General features: G+C 38.1%; 1 protein-coding gene and 3 non-coding genes across 4 annotated transcripts; 3 read left to right on the forward strand and 1 right to left on the reverse strand.

Moving 5' to 3' along the window:
• Window positions 1-448: 448 nt before the first annotated feature.
• trnag-ccc (transfer RNA glycine (anticodon CCC)) lies at window positions 449-519 on the reverse strand. Its single transcript has one exon. It is a non-coding gene; the product is annotated as a tRNA-Gly (tRNA).
• A 4,343-nt stretch (window positions 520-4,862) lies between these two features.
• trnav-aac (transfer RNA valine (anticodon AAC)) lies at window positions 4,863-4,935 on the forward strand. Its single transcript has one exon. It is a non-coding gene; the product is annotated as a tRNA-Val (tRNA).
• Window positions 4,936-7,198: 2,263 nt separating this feature from the next.
• trnam-cau (transfer RNA methionine (anticodon CAU)) lies at window positions 7,199-7,270 on the forward strand. Its single transcript has one exon. It is a non-coding gene; the product is annotated as a tRNA-Met (tRNA).
• Window positions 7,271-14,770: 7,500 nt separating this feature from the next.
• Window positions 14,771-18,337, forward strand: LOC132847900 (kelch-like protein 10). Its single transcript, XM_060873400.1, has 7 exons — window positions 14,771-14,913; window positions 15,598-16,087; window positions 16,453-17,049; window positions 17,289-17,438; window positions 17,695-17,811; window positions 17,938-18,029; window positions 18,223-18,337. The coding sequence occupies exons 1-7, from the start codon at window positions 14,774-14,776 to the stop codon at window positions 18,329-18,331; spliced, it is 1,695 nt and encodes a 564-aa protein (XP_060729383.1). The 5' UTR covers window positions 14,771-14,773; the 3' UTR covers window positions 18,332-18,337.
• Window positions 18,338-19,429: the final 1,092 nt, after the last annotated feature.

The raw sequence follows: 19,429 nt of genomic DNA on the forward strand, positions 1-19,429 counted from the left end.
ACTTGGAATAGAATCAGCTTGTAACATATGACAGAAAGTTCCATTTAGAGGCTCAAATTGACTCGGCGGGTACAGCACTTATGAAGACTTTTACGGCACAGTCTGAAAGGCAGCAAAGCACAAACCTGCACCACCCGGGAATCGGAATAAACGGCAGGCAGGAATTAATGGCTGCTTTGGAAAAAATTAACCTTACTTATACCATTACCTTTTTAGAGCTTGACATGGAATAACACCAGCTTGTAACATTTGACAGAAAGTTCTATTAGGAAGCTCAAAAAAGTGTAAATCTTGCTGATACCTCAACATATTGAAGAGCATGACTTGGAATAGAATCAGCTTGTAACATATGACAGAAAGTTCTCTTAAAAGGCTCAAATTAACTCAGGAGTTACAGCACTTAAGAAGCCTTTTTCAGCACAGCTTGAAAGGAAGCAGAAGACAAAGCTGCACCAGCCAGGAATCGAACCCAGTTCACAAGAATGGGAATCTTGTATGATACCACTACACCACTGGTGCACTGTGCACCAGTGATCTTGCTAGTTATCTGAACATTTGTTGTTCAGGACCTGCAGGATTCTTGAACTTCAGGGTGCCTTCTTAAGAGCTAACTAGAAGTGCACCCAGATGCTACTCCAACCCACAATCATCATGTAAAGCTGAAGCTTGTTGATTTTTTGACAAAACAGTCAATTGGCCGAAACATAGTCTTAGTCACACACAATCGGTTGTAAATGAAAAAACAAACAAACAAACAAAAAAAACAATATTTCACTACTGATTAAGATTGTGACAAATTTTTGTCCTTGTACAAAAATGCTAATGCAGAGGGATTTGTGATTTCATAGGAGATAAATATTACATATTGTAACTGTAATTACACCTTCATATTATTTTATTATAACTGAATTTTTATTTGAGAATTGACAAACGTTGTATGTTTGTGAAAACATAAATAAAAAAGTTAGTATGTGATTCTCATTTTCTGAATTAATATTTAGAATATTTTTGTTGATGCTGTTATTGAATATGATTGTAGAGACTACTGATCATTCATTATACAAACAATGCATCTGTTTATCCACAGACTGTTTATAACTCAGTGTCAATTGTGATGACATACAGTCACATCAATCAGCTGCATGAAGACTGCAGAGAACTGCTGGACAGGACCAGCAGTTCCTGTATTGAGCACTTTATTGTAAATATATTATAAAGATACACATATATTATAAAGATACACACACACATATACACTTTTCTGCAAGGAGTGGAGCTTCCCCAGCAGATCAGTGTGGCAAAGCATTTACTTCCGACAGCACACTTGGAACATGGACATGCTGTTATCGAGTTACAGGAGCCTGAAAATTTTAAGGATGAGTTAGTAATTCACCACCACAAACATGCTAGATCTGAGACTATGGTATCACATGCAGATGTAGCTGCACCTGGCACGAGCATGCTCGTTTTATTATTGCTATCAACCCTAATTGTTGCAGGTCAACCCCATGATCCTGGTGGCCTACTGGATTATGTTTTGGCCTCTTGCATCAAAGACAATGGGTTTTGTCCAAAGACTTTTCAGTTTAGCGCTTAGATGCCTCCAGCAGAAACCTAGAACACCAGAAATGCAAAAGAGCTGTGGCCTAATGGATAAGGCACTGGCCTCCTAAGCCAGGGATTGTGGGTTCAAGTCTCATCTGGGGTGTGGTGAAGCAGAGTGGTGCAGCAGAAGTGTGCTGGGCCCATAACCCAGAGGTCAATGGATTGAAACCATCCTCTGCTAAGAGCAGCCAATGTTCTAACTAAGTTCAGGTTATCAAAAAAGAAAAGTTTTATCCAAACTTAAATAATGGACCTGAAAAAAAAAGACGCACTGTTAAAATAAAATACTGCTTTATTTGTCTCAACATATAAAGTTAATGAACTCATATAGGTGATCTAAGGACAAGAGGAATCCTGGATTGAATGACTGAAATGACTTTAACTTTTCATATAGGAACAACTACCGAACGTTTCTCTGACCCAGATTGAGCTGTAAAAAGTATAATTTGCCTGTTCCAAGATCAGTCTGAACAGGGCCAGTGGTGCAATGGATAATGTGTCTGACTACGGATCAGAAGATTCTAGGCTCGACTCCTGGCTGGCTTGGTCTGTTTTCACATCACCTCCAACCTTCCTGCTCAGTAACAAAGTTTACAGTCAGAGATCCCTGGTTTAGCCCAAGTGAACAGATCAGGTCAAGTGTGTGATCATGAGAGTGGGTGGGTAAGTTTACATGTTGCAGAAGGTGAAAGATTTCCAGTATTGACAGAAGTCACCACCCCTGACTTGAAGAGGCAAAAACAGAGAACATATTAAAGCTGCTCACATTCTTTTCTCATCCTTTTCACAATAAACCCTCTGTGATATAAACTCTACCTGTTCTTCTATCATACAAACTGCACAAATATGATCTTAACTAGGGTTGAACAATAAAGGGAATTTATGGTGATTAATTAGAAAATTGGGGAAATTTATATAAACTGTATCTTATAAAAACATAAATATAAACATTTTGTTTGGACATAAACTGACATGCATTCAATCAAATATAGATTTTTAAAAAATTACATTTTGACAACACTGGCTGAGGTGAAATATATCCACACATGAGATGGTGTCTGTGGCATAGTTCTATATAAGTTTATAAGTCTATAATAAGTTTGGGAAAAATCTTGGGTCTGAGAGATACATTTAAAGACCCCATGCATTCATAGCGTGTTTTGGAAGCTTTTCTTCCTGATAGAGGTGATCCATTTTTCTTTGCACACGTGCATCATCACTGACCTCATCATAACCTCAAAACCTTCGATTGTTGCTCACAGAACGTTGGTCCATGCTAGAGTGGGGTATGAAAATCTAGCCCTGCGTCTAGGTGTTTCGCAAGGGTGTGATGAGTTGGACCCTGCTTAAGTGCATTAGCTTTAGGAAGCAAGCGCAGTACAGTCTTTGTACACAAGGGCTTAGTTGTAGGTAGCGTGCTTAATGACCACGGGTTTAGTTGTAGGTAGCGTGGCCGAGCGGTCCAAGGTGCTGGATTAAGGCTCCAGTCTCTTCGGGGGCGTGGGTTCGAATCCCATTTTCAAGGCACATTTCAACATTTTCAAGGCACAGATAAAGCATTCTAACTGTTCCCTGAGTCTGTGCTAGAGTGGGGTGTGATAAGTTAGCACTGTGTCTGCAACTTTGGGCTGTATTTCCATGCTGGTTGAATGCAGATGCTTGTTAGTTCACATGAACAAGATCATGTCTTTTTTCCATCAACACATTTGGGAGAGCATAAAGGCTTCCAATTCCTTGGGTAGCATGGCCGAGTGGTCTAAGCTGCTGGATTTAGGCTTCAGTCTCTTTGGAGGTGTTGGTTCAAATCCCACTGCTGCCATAGACACTGCATATTCCTTCTAGACAGTTTTTTACTGTCAGCTCAGTCAGTGCATTTCTATTTACAATTGTATAATTTTGTTGCACAGTAACTTACACAAAGCACAATGGAGTTTAAATATAACTTTATGTAATATGTAAATAATCACCAAGATGGACATTTGTTTTACATTAATTTGTGTGCAGGATTCATAAGGAGTGTCATAAAGACACCACAAACTACATGGTGTTGTAAATTCAATTTAATTATAAGGTATAATAAATAATTATTTATCCAAAGCATACATGTGTGGCTGTATGACCTGTTTGCAGGGTTTTATTTATTAGAGTGTTAAGGTACGGGGGCACGGTGGCTTAGTGGTTAGCACGTTAGTGCCTAAGCTCATTTCAGAGATACCATTCTGATTAAACAACAGTGTAAATAAAGTGTATTAGTAAATACTAAGTATATTGTTTTGATAAATAAGCATTGTGTGTTAATCGTTCACATTCCAAAATGTCTCTGAAGTCTTTGCTGTGGTTTCTGAAGTTTAGTGGTTATCTGCTTTGGCTATCAAATGCTGAAACATTTTCTGTCTTCCTTAAGTCATTTCCAGAATTTTTCAGTTTTATTGAAAGCCTATGGTGGTGCTTTGAGGTCTCTGTATTGTAGCGTTCATAGCGTTGCCTAAGATGCGAAAGGATCACGGGTTGCAAACGGGCAGGAACATGCTGAGGCTTTTGAGCGTTGCTTCGGTAAGCAACCTGTTGTATCAGCTCATGTGAGAGCAGTCAGAAATTGAGACTCTGAACGTGACTGGAGCAGTTTCTCCACAATGGGAAATAAACTGCATGCAAGTGTTTGTTGCAGCTGAAACAACATCCAGCTGTAACATAAGCAATTAAATTGTGTCTGCTTCTTGACAATGGCACTCAAGTGTTTGAGCTTCATACAAGTGTTGGTAAAGGTCATGCGTTGGCCTTGAATCGAACCCAGGTCAACTGCTTGGAAAGCAGCTATGCTCACCACTATACCACCAACACCTTGACTGCAGACATCCCAACTTTGGTGACTGAAAGTTGATGCTTTTTAGTAACTCTTATTTATTTTGTTATTTAGATGTTTCCCAGGCCTCAGCAAAGGGTGGGCAGGCTTTGCTGTGGTTTCTGTAGTGTAGTGGTTATCACGTTCCCCTCAAAAGCAAACGGTCCCCTGTTTGAAACCGGGCAGAAACAAGGATTTGGGCTTTTGGTTTACGGGAAATAAGAGTCAAGTTTGGTGCTCTGTGTCGGCCGTTCCTTCTGGAACACCCTGAAACCAGCCTGATTCCCACATAGTGCGACAGTTTTCACGTGGCTGCTCATCTGCTATTGCGATCAAATGAAGAAACAGTTTCTTTCTTCCTTTTGTCGGTTCCTTAATTTATTTTCAGACTGAGAGCCCAAAGTTGCACTTTGTAGTTTCTGTAGTGTAGCGGTTATCACGTTCGCCTAACACGCGAAAGGTCCCTGGTTTGAAACTGGGCAGAAACATGCTGATGCTTTTGAGCTTTGCTTCAGTAAGCAGCCTGTTGTTTCAGCTCGTGTGACACAGTCAGACATTGAGACTCTAACCGTGATAGATGCAGTTTCTCCACAACAAGGTGCCTCCCTTAAAATTCGCTATACTGCATGAATGAGTGTTTGTTGTAGCTGAAACAACGTACAGAAAACTTTGGACAAAAAACAACCACACACAACACAAGTGGATATCAGAAAGAGCTCTTACATCAATTCAATTGTGTTAACTATTTTATTCTATCTATAATTTCAGAAGCATCGGTTGCATGTTTGTGTGTGTGTGTGTGTGTGTGTGTGTGTGTGTGTCTGTGTGTGTGTGTGTAAAGATGTACAAAAGCCTGGAGAAGTTTACAAACCAGTGAGAGGAATAGAAATACAGAAATGTAAAGCAGAAGGTAAAATTTTTCAATATGCGGATAATACAACGGTAATTGTAGAAGGGAAAGAAAGTGTCAAACATGTTATGGAGATTATAAAGGAATACTGTAAAGGCTCGGGAAGTAAATTAAATGAGGACAAAACAGTATACATGAGGTTTGGGAAGGCATTGATTTTAGGGGATTCTTTTAACTTTAAAGAAGTAGATGAAATGAAAATTCTAGGGATTTTAATTGGTAAAAACAAGAAGAAAGTAAGAGATGAAATGTGGGAGGAGCTTTTAACAAGAATAGAATGGAGACTAAACTTTTGGAAACAAAGAGCACTGAACTTGAAAGGGAAGGTTTTAATTTTAAATGTTTTAATGGTGTCTAAGCTTTGGTAGGTTCTATATGTATATGATATGCCTGTTTGGACAGAAAAGAGGCTGAAAAAATGCTTTTGTGACTTTTTATAGGAGTGTAAACCAGCAAGAATAGCTTACAACATGATCTTAGGGGTGGCGGAGAAGGGAGGCTTAGGTTTAATGGACGTAGAACAGAGCAAAATGAGTCTAAGTGTGAAAGTAATCAAGAAATATCTACAAGAAAAAAACAATTTGAATGGAAAAAAACACTGAAATACTTTATAAACAAATGTGGCAACTTTAATTTGGACAAGGGAATTTTATGGATGAAACAAAAAATTGGATGACGGAAGGATTACTGGAATTTTATAGAGTTTATTGACCACTTTCCACAAGGGAAAGCATTTTAAATCAACCTCTGTTCTTAAACAAAAACATTTTAAAACAAGGGACAGTAATATTTTTTAAGAAGTGGATGTTAGCAGGGATAACAAGAGTACAGGAAGTTTTATATGAATTTAAAGAGGGGTTTCTACCAGAACAGTTTCTCATCGATGCAATGGAAGAGGCAAAAGAGGAATATGATCAGAAAGAACTGAGGGACGAATATAAAATAATCAAAGATGCAATACCAAAAGAGTGGATAAGGAAAATAGACAACATGGAAGCAGAAAAAGAACAGATGAACATTTATCCGAAAGAAGAAGAAAAATTGTATGGTTTTAAAAGCTGTACAGTTAAAATGTTTCATGAGATTTTTAGGGAAGAAGTTTTTAAGGAACCAAATACAAATGAGTACTGGTGTAAACTTTTGAAGGATTAAAAAAAGACGTTATATGGAAAAATATGAAAGGGAAGTGTGTGAAAGTGAAACTGGAGAGTTTTGAATATTTTATAAGGCATGAAGCAGTATTTACAGACGTAATCTTAACCAAGATAGAAATTGAACAAAGTCCAATGTGTAAAGTGTGTCAGGAAAGGGAGGAAGGGTTTTTACATCTGTTTTTACATTGTAAAGAATTGGAATTGTTTTTTAAACAATGTAAAGTTTCTAATCAAAGATGTGAGTGGGGACTGGAATGAAAATGATTTGGAATGGAATAGAATGGTAATGTTAGGTCGAGACAAAAAAGTCAAAACAAAAAGTTTGTAAATTTGAGTATGATGTTAATGAAAAGTCTAATATGTGAGAGAAGAATCATAGCCAAAAGAAAAGGAATTGTTTTAGATTTGTGGAGACTTTTTAAAAAGAAAACAGAATCATATATGAAATATATGAAAATATTTATTAAAAGTCTAATTTATTTAGATACTTTGTTGTTTCCCAGGCATCCCATGTCCAGGAAAGAAAATGGGTTTTGTCCAAAGACATTTCAGTTTAGCTCTTAGATGCCTCCAGCAGATACCCAAAACTCCAGAAACTCAAAACAGCAGTGACTTAATACAGCCATGCTCCAGTGGCCTCCTAAGCCAGGGATTGTAGGTTTGAGTCCTATTTGGCAGGTGTGTTGAAGCAGAGTGGCGCAGTGGAAGCGTGCTGGGCCCATAACCCAGAGGTCGATGGATCGAAACCATCCTCTGCTAAGAGCAGCCTACTTTCTAATAAAAATGAAATGGACAAATAGTTTCGCTCCAGCAGAAACCCAAAATGCCATATGTTTAAAACATCAGTGGCCTAATGGATTGTGGGTTCAAGTCCTATCTGGGGTGTGCTTAAGCAGCATGGTGCAGGAAAAGCATGGTTGTAGCAAAACCAAGATCAATAAATCACAACCCTCCTCTCCTAGGTTGTTAGGAACAACCTAACTAAGAAGAAAATGGCATAAATTTCAGAATGGTTGCTATCAACCCTAATCGTTGCAGGTCATTGCCACGATCCTGGTGGCCTACTGGATGAAGCTTTGGCCTCTTGCATCAAAGAAAATGGGTTTTGTCCAAAGACATTTCAGTTTAGCTCTTAGATGCCTCCAGCAGAAACCCAAAACGCCGGAAAATTAAAACAGCAGTACCCCAGTGGCCTAATGGATAAGGCACTGGCCACGTGAGCGGAAGCGTGCTGGGCCCATAACCCAGCGGTTGATGGATTGAAACCATCCTCTGCTAAGAGCAGCCTACTTTCTAATAAAAATGAAATGGTCTAATGTTCTGATTTGTTGCAGTGTAGCTCTTAGATACCTCCCTAAGAAATCCAAAATGCCAGAAAATCAAAACAGCAGTGACTTAATACTCCCATGCTCCAGTGGCCTCCTAAGCCAGGGATTGTAGGTTTGAGTCCCTGTTGGATGGTGTGTTGAAGCAGAGTGGCGCAGCGGAAGCGTGCTGGGCCCATAACCCAGAGGTCGATGGCTCGAAATCATTCTCTGCTAAGAGCAGCCTATTTTCTAATAAAAATGAAATGGCTTAATATTTGTTGCAGTTTAGCTCTTAGATGCCTACAGCAAAAACCCAAAATGCCAGAAAATCAAAACAGCAGTGACTTAATACAGCCATGCTCCAGTGGCCTCCTAAGCCAGGGATTGTAGGTTTGAGTCCCTTTTGAAAGGTGTGCTGAAGCAGAGTGGCGCAGCGGAAGCGTGCTGGGCCCATAACCCAGAGGTCGATGGATCGAATCCTTTTACACTTGTTCCACATGTTTCTCTGAATTCCCTATTTATACCTGTTGTTTTGCATTAGTATTTGCTGAGTCCTTGATATTAGTATCTGTTTTGGGTTTGTGCCTCCGTTTTTGTGGTTTCTGAATTGTGTTTCTGTGTTTTGCAATGCTTCTCACTTCTGTTGTTTAGTGTTTTCCTGTATTTTTTCATTTTTAATTACAAAAACTAAAAAACTCTATCATACACATGAACAGCCACACAACACTACCTACACATACACACTTAACTTACACATAAAACTCCAATAAAGAAATATTTGTCTCAATGTGTTTATTTAAAAGGTTTCAGCATGAAGGTTTCCATAAATCCAATGCGAAGAAATAAATGTAATATAGAAATAATATAGAAAGGTATGATCTTAAATGTTAAAATTTGAGACAAGATCTTGGAAAATTCAATGGAAAAAATAATATTTTTTTTTTTGAGCTATTTGGGCTCACGATCATGCAGTATTGGGAGGAAAATATAATTTCTGAGGAAGTTCATGACTTTGGAATATTTATCGAAGATATATTTTTGGAATATTTAGACGGAAATATGTTTGGTATATGTTAAACGCGGTAAGCTTGGAGGTATCACAGTGCAACTCAGGCCTCATTTCCTGCAGACATATGAAAGAAAACACCAACCTCACATCTTCACTCCATTCATGGGAGACATAAAGAGCATCCTGTGCAGCTGTAGCACTGTTTAATATGAAAAGTACATGCTGTCTCACAGCACAAGACACTACAACAGATAATGATGCTGAAAATATCATCAGGTTCTCTCTTAGTTCAGTAAAGGATTCTTACCAGAAAGTCTACATTTATAAAGCCACCAGTTTTGTGAACATCACCTCCCTAGACTGGAAGAAGGGATGAGAACGTCTGGACAGAACATCTGCCAAACTCTGTACCAGCTTCTATTTCCCCCAGACAGTCAGGCTCAGTAACTGAACTAATATAAATGAAACAAAATCTAATAAAACTTCAAGCCCATCATTATACACTCATTTTAAAAATAATAATGGTATTTATAGACAGAAAATAATTATTCACATGTAAATATCTACAGGGTTTTTAGGCAATATTAGTGTACAGTAAGTGTACGGTATACAGTATAGGCAGATATGTTAAGTTTAAAATGATGTAGAAACTGAATTAATTTCCATGTTTTGAGCTCTGTTTGTAGCTCAGTTTCATTCATTCTAGGACTAAAATTATTCAGATTATCCAGAACTTATATTTAATTCATGTTTTATTTATTGTTTTTTAAAATAATTTTTTTTTAGTGAGACAAGGTTTCATCCTGAACAGTGTCACTTCCTGGGTGTGACCTTCTAGAGACGTGTAAAGTTCAGCACATACAGCACTATTATACAGAATCGTCACAGAGCTGTGTTCAGAAATGGCTCAACTATACAACTTACTGTACATAGTGAGATACACACCACTGATTCTCACTCTAGTTACAGGTCATTCATTGTATTATATAATATTTATGTTTGTTTTTAAAGCATATAGTAATTTCCTAATTTACCAGGTTAATATTTGATTTAAAAAAAATTGTTGCAGATTTATTTCTTTATATTCTTTTTCACTCCAGGCAGTTTTGCAGATAAAATTGGACCACAGGATGCCAACATTGTGGGGAAAGAAACAGACAATGTTACTCTGAAATGTTCATATGAGACAAGCAGTGATAACATTTGGCTTTATTGGTACAAACAATATCCTAACAGCGGACCACAGTTTTTACTGTATAAAGGTGCAAGATCAGATAGTGGTGATGAGAGCACTCCTGATGATCATCGATTAGAGTCAGAAACAAGTACAGACTCTACTGAACTTACTATCAGAGGTCTAAAGCTCTCAGATTCTGCACTCTATTTTTGTGCTCTAGGATTAACACAGTGATACAGAGTCAGTGAAAGGCTTTACAAAAACTCATAAAACCACATTAAAGATCCTCCCTTTACCAACCTGTTATCAGTTAACCACAGACACAAACGATAATTGTGGTAATTTTGTGGTATAAATGAAAACAAGCAGAAAACAAGCAAACACTCCACAGTGTGTTACAGGTGCACAGGAAATGAAATTAAGTTAATTGAACTGTATTGTTTCTTGACAGTTTTGTCCATGATACACTAGTTATGTTATGCATGTATATACAGCTGCATGTTACTTTGTAGGATGTGAACTAGAGCAATGTCCTTTTATAAACCTCTCAGAACAGATGTAAGTTTGATTGTACATATAATATTGTACAGATTGTAGAGAAAATGAAATAAATAAATAAAGACACTCATCTAGAGAGTAGAAAGTTCAGTAGAAAGTTTGTTGTCAGTTTAACTGCATGTACATTTGATTGCTAAAGGTCAATGTTTCTGTTACTGAATCTATTCTAAAACATGACAGATTACGGATGTCTCTGGAGTTTGTGATAACTTTATTCTGTTCCCACTAGAACTGTGACATTCAGGATTTCCTCAACACATTTTTACCTGCCAGCATTTGTTAGGTTGCAGCTGCAGGGCACTAAGCACTTGTTTATGATGTTTAGAAGGTAAAGTGGGTTTTAATGTGATTATATAATACATTGTAGTTTTAGTAATGTCACAGACACACTGATAGAAATGAGTATCTATAAGTAAAAATCTATAGCTAGTGATCCTCAGTGAAGTCTGTGCTCTTCTGCTGGCATTGGATATTATTTGTTTTTATTTTGTATTAATATCCAATATGATGTTGATAATCTTTTTTTATTTTTTGTTTCCACTGTTCTTAAGCATAAGTTGTAAACTGCTAAATGTGTCTGAACACTACAGTTCCTGAGATCATAAAAACTCTGCCGTCGCACAAGTCTGCTTTAAAGCACAGCTTAAATCATATCTTCAAGTGTGCTGAGGCAATACAGTGTTGAGCTTTATTAGCACAATAGTGAGTGTCCAGAGAGATGGTGGAGAAGTGTGAAGACTAGTGTAGAAGCAACAATCCAGACACAAAACTAGAGAGATGACTGTTGTTTTCAGGAGGAAAGCGATCAACCTGTGCTGCTCTGCTGAGACAGGATTGAAGTCTGAGACAATGCACAATGGATAATGTGTCTGACTACATATCAGAAGATTCTAGGTTTGACTACTGGCTGGCTTGGTCTGTTTTTACATCATCTCCAACCTTTCAGCTGAATAATGAACTTCAGAACAGTCAGAGATCCCCTGTTCAGCCCAAAAGATCAGATCATGTGTGTGATCATGAGAGTGGGTATGTAAGTGTGCATGTTGCAGAAGGTTAAAGTTTTCCAGTATTGACAGAAGTTTGGTGGTTTTAGCAGAAACTTACCTGGCAGGGGCAATCCTATAATCAAGGATGTGGTTTGCCCAAAGTGAGGCTCAGACATTGCACTGGGGCGATTTCTCAAATGCTGGTATCCTGAGTGCATAATTTCTGATAGTGCTGGACTATGATCTTTATTTTGTTTGAGGCAGTGGTGGCTCAAGTGGTTAAGGATCTGGGTTGTTGGTCAAAAATGTCAGAGTTCAAGCTGCCACTGTTGGGCAATTGAGCTACGTCCTCAACTCTCCCTGCTCCAGGGAAGCCATATAATCGCTCCCTGTGCTCTGACCCCAACCTCCTCAGTTGGGATATATTAAGAAAAGAATTCCACTGTGCTGTAATGTGCACATGGTGATAATAAAGGCATCTTTGCTCTAAATTCATTTTAAGTAGGTCACTAAAGTGGTAGATAGATTAAAATTATAAGGAGTGGTGTTGGACCAACCACCTTAAATGCAAATGAGGTTATATCATGGAAGGCAGCACTGAATATTTTGTTAGTTTGTTGCAGTGAACATCAGCAAGTCCACAACCCCTGACTTGAAGAGGTAAAAACAGACAGAGAACATATTACAGTATTACAGAGAGAAAATTATTTTACAAATATATATAAATTTACAAAACATGTTATTCTTTTTGACAGCTCAAACCTTCTTCTTTGTAATGTAGGACTGTATATGGGGCAAAATTTATTTGTGTTTTAAGTTATTTCTCTTTGCTGAACACAAGATGGTGAACTCAGTTATCTTATGGTGGACCAAGTACTAGAGCACCATATAAACCTGCTCACATTGACATTCTTTTTACAATAATCCCTCTGTGATATAAACTCTACCTGTTCTTCTATCATACATACTGCACAAATATGACTTAACTAGGGTTGCACAATATTCCAAGTTGAAAACTTACTGGGAATTTATGGTGATTAATTAGAAAATTGAGTAAATTTATATAAACTGTATCATAAAAACATTAATATAAACATTTTGTTTGAACATAAACTGACATGCATTCAATATAATACTGGCTGAGGTGAAATGTATCCACACATGAGATGGTGTGTGTGGCATAGTTCTATAGAATAAGATTGGGAAGAAGCTTGTAAATGCAATGCAATGCACAGATATATAAATAATTAGATGAACAATTGGAATATTTTGGAATAAAAACAAAAAAATAGATTCTTAGACTGAAGATCTAAAGGTCAGTTGTTCAATCCTTGATTTCAGTAATTGGTTTGTTTGGAGACAGGTGGAGTAAGTTCATATCCTCAAGCTAAATCGGCTACATCGGCTAGGGAGCGCCAAAAAACATTGCATAGCCATAGTGTCTTTTTATCTTGGTGTTCTTCACAAAGCCCATTTGGTAGAGGAAGCATGCCTGAGAGATATATTTAAAGACCCTATGTATTCATGGCATGTTTTGGAAACTTTTCTTCCTGATTAGGTGGCCGAGATGTTGAGGTGATGGACTACTAATCCATTTTTCTTTGCAGGCATGCATTCGGTGTGATGAGTTAGACCCTAAGCACATTAGCTTTAGTAAGCGTGCACAGTACAGTCTTTTTACACAAACCCCTTGCATGCAGGTAGCTTGGCTGTGCAGTCCAAGGCACTGGATTAAGGCTCCAGCGTGGGTTCAAATCCCACTGCTGCTAGAAAATCTTTTTAAGGCACAGAATAAAGCATTCAAGCTGTTCCCCCTTAGTCTGTGCTAGAGTGGGGTGTGATAAGGTTGAACACAGATGCTTGTTAGTTCACATGAGATGAGCAAGTTCATGCCAGAACCTTTTTTTTTTTTTTTTTGTGGACAGCAGAAGACTTTCTTCCCCCCACACTTTTGGGAGAGTATAAAGGCTTACTTCTACTCAGGTAGTATGGCTGAGTGGTTTAAAGGGCTGGATTCAATCTCCAGTCTCTTTGGAGGCATGTGTTTAAAACACACTGCTGCCATAGAAACTTTTTAAAACACTGCATAGTCTTTTTTAAACAGTTTTTTATTGTGTCACCTGATTGTCTACTCAGTCAGTGTATTTGTATTTACAATGGTATAATTTTGTTGCACAGTAACTTACACAAACACAATTAAGTTTTAAATATAACTTCATGTAATATGCAAATACTCACCAAGGTTTATATGACTTTTGATTCAAGAAATGATCTGTGATAGGTTTATATGACTGAACATATCAATCTGACCTCGGACTGAATTTGCTGTGACGCTCACTAATGAAACGTACAGAGCAACTGTATTGAAGGTTTTCCCCACATGTAAACAGTCCTGTTGTAGGATAAAGTCTAGGATTTAAACTATGGCAGGAATCTGTTTTTAATTTTTAATTTTGGAGCATCTTTTGGAGCTCATTGATTAGATTTATAAACTGTGCATTTAAATAAGTTTACATATTATGACACATTTTATGTGAGTGATGGTTAAAAGGTTTTGTATAACATTGTACATTGGTTTTTGTAAAACATTTTGTGTATCTTTAAAAATAGACCCGTGTGTGTGACTGAAGTGACTGAAAAATTCATTACTTTGGTTTGGTTTATTTATTTATTTATTTATTTATTTATTTATTTATCCATTTCTGACTACAAATTTCGGTGTATTATAATTAATTAATTATTAAAATTATGGTTGCCTCGGGGGTTTCCTCCGGGTACTCCGGTTTCCTCCCCCGGTCCAAAGACATGCATGGTAGGTTGATTGGCATCTCTGGAAAATTGTCCCTAGTGTGTGATTGCGTGAGTGAATGAGAGTGTGTGTGTGCCCTGCGATGGGTTGGCACTCCGTCCAGGGTGTATCCTGCCTTGATGCCCGATGATGCCTGAGATAGGCACAGGCTCCCCGTGACCCGAGGTAGTTCGGATAAGCGGTAGAAGATGAATGAACTATGGTTTATTAGTGCCAGGAAACGACGTGATGTGGTTTGAGGCCACAGCTTATTGACGACATGACGTCACTATGACGCGGCGCCTCTTGTGAATTCGGCGCTGTTCCAGAAAGCTGCGATTTAAAACACGCTTCTTTACAAACTCACTATCAACGCTCTTATCACGCCCTGTAACACGTACGGATTAGACGACTTGTTTACGAGTATGGAGAGAGAGATGAGTGAAGACAGGAAGCTGTGCGCTTTACTGAACGAGATGCGATTGGACGGGTCGCTGTGTGACGCGGTGCTCAGAGTGGACGAAGTGGACTTCAAGGTCCACAAGAACATCCTCTCGGCGTACAGCCCGTATTTCAGGTAAAAAAACAAACACAACTTTTCATCTTAAAATGGTACCTAATGAGCAAAAACTATACCGAAGATGAAATGGTATTTACATTAGTATTAAATGAACAGATCCATAGTCACAACTCACAGCGCGAGTCTGATTTAATGATGATTTCTTAACGCCGACGTTTCCTCACAGCCATCTGACTGAAATCCACCCTGTTACACGATATTGTAATAAAACAAGTGTCAGGATGTTAAGGAGCGCATGTCCAGTGTGTGTACTGTGTAAAACACATGCGGTGACAACTGGGCTGGAAATAAACTATGAAGTGTTTGTTTTTTTCGCTGATATTTAGCTCCAGTTTAGTTTTCTTCGGCTACACCGTCTTCATCTTATCTTCATGGAAGAATATTTATATAGTGATAGATTTATTTCTTTTTAATAATCTGGATTTGCTGAATGATTCATTATAGTGTCTGAAGTACAATTAAAATGTATTTATTACTGGACTTGTCTATACAAGTTACATAAACTACACGTTTGATTGGCTATCGTCGCTCTGATTGACAGGCTAGAGGAACGCCCTCCGTTTAAACTCTCTCTAACTCCTGACTGCAGCTTCCACATCATCAAGACTCCAGTCTATTGTGTGGAGATATTTTTATTATATGTTTTAACAAATAATATGTTCTTCTCTTCCTGATCTGCAGAGCTCTATTCACAAGATGGAGCAATCTGGATCAGAGTGTGTACAACATCAATGGTGTATCTCCAGAAATCATGGATCTTATAATCCACTACATGTACACGCAGGACATTCAAGTCACCACTGATGAAGTGGAGACTCTCTTGGCCACGGCCAATTACCTGCTTATCCAAGACCTTGTAATGAGCTGCTGTGAATTCATACAGGAACACTTAAAGCCGGATAACTGCTTAAGGATTTGGCAGTACGCTGACACTCACTCGTGCTACGAGCTGCGGGATCAGGCCTACATGTACACGTTGCATCACTTCGAGGACGTCGTTTTTTCACAGTCTGGAAAATTCCTAGAGCTGACCGTGGAGCAGCTCAGTGACATCCTGGAGAAGGATGAGCTGAACATCAAGGAGGAGAAAACAGCGTTCCAAGCTGTATTCCTGTGGATCAGGTATGATCCCAGCGTCCGAACGCAGCACATAGTGAACCTGCTGCCGAAGGTGAGTGTCAATACACCCGACCAAGACCCTGATGATTGTTCCTACCTTGAGTTTGAATGGAACAGAAACCAGACAGTAGACTAACAGTTAGGGATCCAGTGATAGCTCTGAATTAATTTAATTAGGTAATGATGGTAATAAACAATACATGCTAATGGGCAGGAAAAATTATTTTGAGATCTTCTTGTTTAATAATAAGTCTTTTTTGTTATATAATACGATCTTAATCGTACAACAATTATCTCACAGTCTCCTGTAGAAATTAGTCAGATTCCATATTATCCTACAACCTTCCACATTTTTGCTCCACTTTCTAACCAAAAGTTCTGACCTTTCATATTGTGTTGTCTGTGCTGTGAGGTCAGGTGCGGCTGGCTCTGGTGACTCAGGAATACTTCCTGGAAAATATAAAGAAAAACCCGGTGGTCAGCAGTGTGTGTGAGTGTCAACCCATCATCGCCCACGCCATGAAGGCCATGTACGTCTCCAACACCAGACACTCACATCTGTTTACCCGTCCACGGCTCCCGTATTCCATCTTGTTTGCCATCGGCTTCAGTGAGGAATCTTCTAAGAACATAGTGGAAACGTACGACTCGAGGCTGGACAGCTGGATGTGCATCTCCAGCAGAGAAGAGCAAGTTCGAATATATCACGGCACAGTGTACTTTGATGGTTTGGTGTATGTTATTGGTGGCTCTGACCTTGTGGAATACTTCAACACCATGTGCACATTTGATCCCCTGGATGGAACGTGGAACGAGGCAGCGCCCATGCACTCGTGCCGCGGCTATGTTAGCGTTACCGTGCTGGACGGATTCATCTATGCCATGGGAGGCTTCGACGGCACCGTGAGTCTTAACACAGCTGAGCGTTATCAACCAAGCACCAACCAGTGGAGCCTCATCCCATCCATGCAGGAGCAACGAAGTGACGCCAGCGCTGCCACTTTAAATGGCAAGGTAAGCCTTCAATTCTCACACACACACTTCAGCACAGTGAATTGGGGTCAGAGGTCAGGATCATTCCTGATACAGTGCCCTGGTACAAAAAGGGTCAAGGGCCTTTGGCTAAAAAATTTAATTAATCTATTATTAATATTATTTAATGTTCCAGTCCCTGATGAGACCTGAAAGCAGAACCTGGAGACACCCAGAAGCTTGATTACTTTTTGTCTTTTTTTTTTTTTTGGTTCCTGTAGATCTACATCTGTGGAGGCTTCAGTGAAAACAAGCATCATTTCACGGCTGAGTGTTTTGACCCTTATTCTAATCAGTGGACCCTGATTGAGCCGATGCACATGCCCAGGAGTGGCCTAGGTGTCATTGCGCTGAACAACCAATTGTTTGCTGTAAGAACTGAAAATAATACACACACACACACACACACACACACAGAAAATGGATCGAAATTTCAACCTTTAAACAAAAATGACGTCTTAAAATGAGACTACGGTATGTGGTAAATGTGAAAATAATTCTATGAAAACTTAATTTTTGAAGAAATAAATGAAGCTCATATCATTGTTTTGTAAGTGGCGGGATGGATACATGTTTCTATTCGCACTGTTTATGTTCATTCACACAGAGAAATCTGATGTTTTATAGATCGGAGGTTTCGGTGGATTCAGTCGGATGCAGAGCATCGAGGCCTTTAACCCTTGCACCAACTCCTGGAGGTTTCTTTCCCCCATGCTTAACCCACGCAGCAACTTTGGCATTGAGGTAACGAACCTGGTGTTAATACAAGATTAGACCCAACTCCAAAACCTGGAGTGAATGAATAATAATGAATAATAATCCATCTATTGTCTACCTCTTCACCATATGATCGTCTTCTTCTTCTTTCAGGTGATGGACGGTCACTTGTATGTGATTGGTGGCTGCAATAATAAAGGCACAACCTCCAGATGCGAGTACTACGATGTGTATAAAGATGAGTGGTAAGAGCAGCTTACTGTCACTTCCAGAGATCTGGGGTTATGTAGTTAAGTTTATCCTAGAAACTCGTAGGGTGTGTGTGTGTATCTTGTAATTATTTAGTGTATTAAACTGAACCCCAGGGTAAATGTGATGTTATGGTGATAATTAAACACAGAAACATTACAAACATGACAAACGTTTGATTTCCTGCAGGTTCCATGTCCAGAATCTGAACATTTCCCGCAGCGCAGTCAGCTGCTGTGTGGTTTCTGGGCTTCCCAACGTCACCGACTACACCACAGAACGTGATGGTTTACTCTAGATGCACTGCTTTTATTACTTTTATTATATTTTATTATTATATGTCATGGTATTATTAATTAATTGCCTATTTTAAGACATAGAGTACAGATTAGGATTTAACCTCTATCTGTCATTATAAACATTTATTTTATTGTATTAATCATCTGCGTAATTCAGCTGTGTTTATGACACAATAGTCTGTTATCGGAAATCTGTATAAATATTCAGGAATAACTCCTTCTTTTTTTTATTTATTTATTGCATCTTTGGGAGCTCAGAGTTTATAGTTATACACAGAACAAATCAATCATATTAAGTATTACGTATTTAATGTACGTGTGATGAGTAAAAGGTACTAAAAGTAAAAAAAAATCGATTTCTATAATTGTATAACGTTCATTACGGGAAATGTTACTTTATACCTTTAAAACTACTCAGGTGTGTGTCAATGAATATTAAATGTTTTAAAATGAATATATATGAATATAACAGTGTATTGATTTTTTTGGTTCTTTTGCATTTCAAAAAATAAAAAAAAAAATCATAATGTGCTGGGTGTTAAAACACAATGTTTAATATAAAATGTGTCATATGTATATAGAGTTGTTGTTTTTTTTTACTTTGTATATGAATCAAAGTGTACAGAATACAAAACTTGTCTCACTTTATTATTGTTACTAAATCTCATGTACTGGATCTATAATATATTCAGCTGTATGAGTGTGGAGCTTCCTGGTTTGTTATAATAATAATGAAACACAAATAAATTCATTAATATTGTTTCATCACTGTCTTTTTTTAATCATTTTTGACTACATATATTTTACTGTTTTATAGTTATTTTGATTAAAACCATGTAAAGAAGGCTTCTAACACAATAAATCTGAGATTTATATTAAAATAATTCAGAAAGATCTTTCTTTTTTTTTTTTTTTAATTCTGAACAGAAACAATATTTTAGTGTTTCCTGTCTCCTGTGTCCCACAACACTCCTCTTTAGTCAGAAACCAGCTAAAGTGAAAGACAATAATGTTTAATACAATTCTTTATGTATCAGAGACTACACTGAAGCTGAGAGTAGAAATAAAACCAAACACATGGATAATTATTTTCAGTA

Source organism: Tachysurus vachellii, chromosome 7 (genome assembly GCF_030014155.1).
Source record: "Tachysurus vachellii isolate PV-2020 chromosome 7, HZAU_Pvac_v1, whole genome shotgun sequence".
NCBI classification, from domain to species: Eukaryota; Metazoa; Chordata; class Actinopteri; order Siluriformes; family Bagridae; genus Tachysurus; species Tachysurus vachellii.

Excerpts from the sequence above, each read along its gene's own strand:
- LOC132847900 (XM_060873400.1), top strand. The coding sequence starts at position 14,774 with ATGAGTGAAGACAGGAAGCTGTGCGCTTTACTGAACGAGATGCGATTG. Across the intron at positions 16,088-16,452 it reads TAGTGAACCTGCTGCCGAAG|GTGCGGCTGGCTCTGGTGAC; the intron begins GTGAGTGTCAAT and ends CTGTGAGGTCAG. Across the intron at positions 17,050-17,288 it reads CTGCCACTTTAAATGGCAAG|ATCTACATCTGTGGAGGCTT; the intron begins GTAAGCCTTCAA and ends TGGTTCCTGTAG.